Source organism: Oncorhynchus masou, unplaced genomic scaffold (genome assembly GCF_036934945.1).
Source record: "Oncorhynchus masou masou isolate Uvic2021 unplaced genomic scaffold, UVic_Omas_1.1 unplaced_scaffold_709, whole genome shotgun sequence".
NCBI classification, from domain to species: domain Eukaryota; kingdom Metazoa; phylum Chordata; class Actinopteri; order Salmoniformes; family Salmonidae; genus Oncorhynchus; species Oncorhynchus masou.
Genome location: NW_027013555.1, coordinates 170,001 through 172,735, shown reverse-complemented (window position 1 = coordinate 172,735; position 2,735 = coordinate 170,001). Strand labels below are relative to the sequence as shown.

Sequence of the window (2,735 nt, the reverse complement as noted above, 5' to 3'; positions counted from 1 at the left end):
CTCATATCTTGTGATTAGTTTATTTAGAGCTATATTGTGGGGAAAAAAAGTTACGTTAGAAACTGGCTTTGAATATAAAATTATTTGCACAAATAAATGTATATTAAAAAAACATAGCAATGTGGACCGGCATAAACACTATCATTATCTAGTGTGGCGATAATATAATAAAAGTAGCTATGTAAAGTAGTACATTTACAACATTTAAAAAAACACCGCGATCAATTGTAAGTCTAAAGGCCATGTCTTCAAAATGTTTTACTTGTATAGTTTTCTGCGGCCATTGCAGTTATTGTTATTGTACGATTCGCTGTCTTCAATAATTGAATAAATTAATGACATGGCGTGAACAAAAAAAGTAGTGGAAGCTCGGTGACGGTCTTTACACCAACCCGGTGATTTGCGAGCGTAGTAAACTCATGGAGTGCGCAAAGGAGGAGAAGGGATAGTTCACAGGGTTTGAGAAACTCATCAAAGTTGGGGAGACCTGGGACACGTTGACGTTGAAACCCAACGTCGAGGGCGTGGAGCTTTCGTGATATAGAATCGGAACTCGTACTATCCGTTGGGACGAGTGGGAAACGTTTACGGCCTCTAGATCCGCCGCCATCTGTCTCTTCCATTTGTTCCGTCGATTCTGGAACCAGATTTTCACCTGCGTTTCCGTTAGCTGGAGAGAGGCCGCGAGACCTGCCCGTTCAGAACTGCTCAGGTACCGTTTCATATCGAACGTCGACTCCAACTGAAACACCTGACTCCGACTGAAAACGGTTCTAGTTTTCTTCTTCCGGATAGAGCTCGGGTCCAGAGGGGCTTCCTGGTCCGACTGGTCGTCAAACGCGTTCTGCGTCTCGTCGTTGTCGTCGGTCAGGCTGCTTTCTGCCGTTTTCCGTCCCGTTTTGTCGCTGCCTTCAGTGGGTTCTTCTGACACGGCGGAAGAGACGGAGTCTCGGTCGCTGGCTGAGTGGGAGCAGCAACGGCCCTCTGAGCATCTCCCGTCCTCTTTGGGATCAGTGGGGAAAAAATACAACATGAATTAAATGTGAATCGAATATGGACACATGGCATCAAAGTCTGAATGATTTCAATAGGCTGTTGCTGAGGAACAAAAGTTGGCCATAAAAACAAAGGGTTAAAATATAGGCCTGTACCTATAGTTAATCTTTGAGCTTAAAGAGTAATGGAAAGATAACTGATGCGGAGATAACTGATGCGGAGATAACTGATGCAGAGATAACTGATGCAGAGATAATAGGATGGAGAACTGATGGAGAGATAATATGATGGAGAGAGAACTGATGAAGAGATAATATGATGTAAAGATAACTGATGTAAAGATAACTGATGCAGAGATAATAGGATGGAGAACTGATGGAGAGATAATATGATGGAGAGAGAACTGATGAAGAGATAATAGGATGGAGAGAGAACTGATGAAGAGATAATAGGATGGAGAGAGAACTGATGAAGAGATAATAGGATGGAGAGATAACTGATGAAGAGATAATATGATGTAAAGATAACTGATGTAAAGATAACTGATGGAGAGATAATATGATGGAGAGATAATATGATGGAGAGATAATATGATGGAGAGATAACCAAGCTGGCCAAGGTGGTCAGGGTGCCTACCCATTCTGAATAGTAGAATGCGCTCAAAACGGGCACCCTATTCACTAAATAGTGCACTACTTTTGACCTAGGGCCCTATTCCCTAAATAGTGAACTACTTCTGACCTAGGGCCCTATATAATGAACTACTTCTGACCTAGGGCCCTATTCCCTATATAATGAACTACTTCTGACCTAGGGCCCTATTCCCTATATAATGAACTACTTCTGACCTAGGGCCCTATTCCCTAAATAGTGAACTACTTCTGACCTAGGGCCCTATTCCCTAAATAGTGAACTACTTCTGACCTAGGGCCCTATTCCCTAAATAGTGAACTACTTCTGACCTAGGGCCCTATTCCCTAAATAGTGAACTACTTCTGACCTAGGGCCCTATTCCCTATATAATGAACTACTTCTGACCTAGGGCCCTATGCAATATATAATGAACTACTTCTGACCTAGGGCCCTATGCACTATATAGTGAACAACTTCTGACCTAGGACCCTATTCACTAAATAGTGCACTACTTCTGACCTAGGGCCCTATTCCCTAAATAGTGAACTACTTCTGACTTAGTGCAGAGGGAAAAGGGAGCTATTTGGGACATACCTTTAGTCTGACTGCTGTTGATAGATTTTTTAAAAATTATTTAATTTATTTAACCTTTATTTAACTGGGTGAACGGAGGCCTAACAAAACAGTGTCATCCAAAAAGAACAAAGTTAACCAACAACAACCCTCCTAACCAGGACTTGAAGACCTTCAAATGGCACCCTATTCCCTATAGAGTGAACTACTAGTAACCAGAGCCCTATTCCCTATAGAGTGAACTACTAGTGACCAGAGCCCTATTCCCTATATAGTGAACTACTAGTGACCAGAGCCCTATTCCCTATAAGGTGAACTACTAGTGACCAGAGCCCTATTCCCTATATAGTGAACTACTAGTGACCAGAGCCCTATTCCCTATGTAGTGAACTACTAGTGACCAGATCCCTATTCCCTAAATAGTGGACTACTTTAGACCAGAGCCCTATTCCCTATATAGTGAACGACTTTAGACCAGAGCCCTATTCCCTATATAGTGGACTACTATAGACCAGATCCCTATTCCCTATATA

The 2,735-nt window shown here is 42.2% G+C and overlaps 1 protein-coding gene across 1 annotated transcript in view; it reads right to left on the bottom strand.

Annotated features, from left to right (window-relative positions):
* Nucleotides 1–382: 382 nt before the first annotated feature.
* The window catches only part of LOC135537091 (homeobox protein HMX1-like), a 7,352-nt gene continuing 4,999 nt past the window's right edge, over nucleotides 383–2,735 (bottom strand). Inside the window, exon 2 of the mRNA XM_064963294.1 lies at nucleotides 383–1,002. Coding sequence (XP_064819366.1) covers nucleotides 383–1,002 — 620 coding nt within the window. The remainder of the gene's footprint in view (nucleotides 1,003–2,735) is intronic.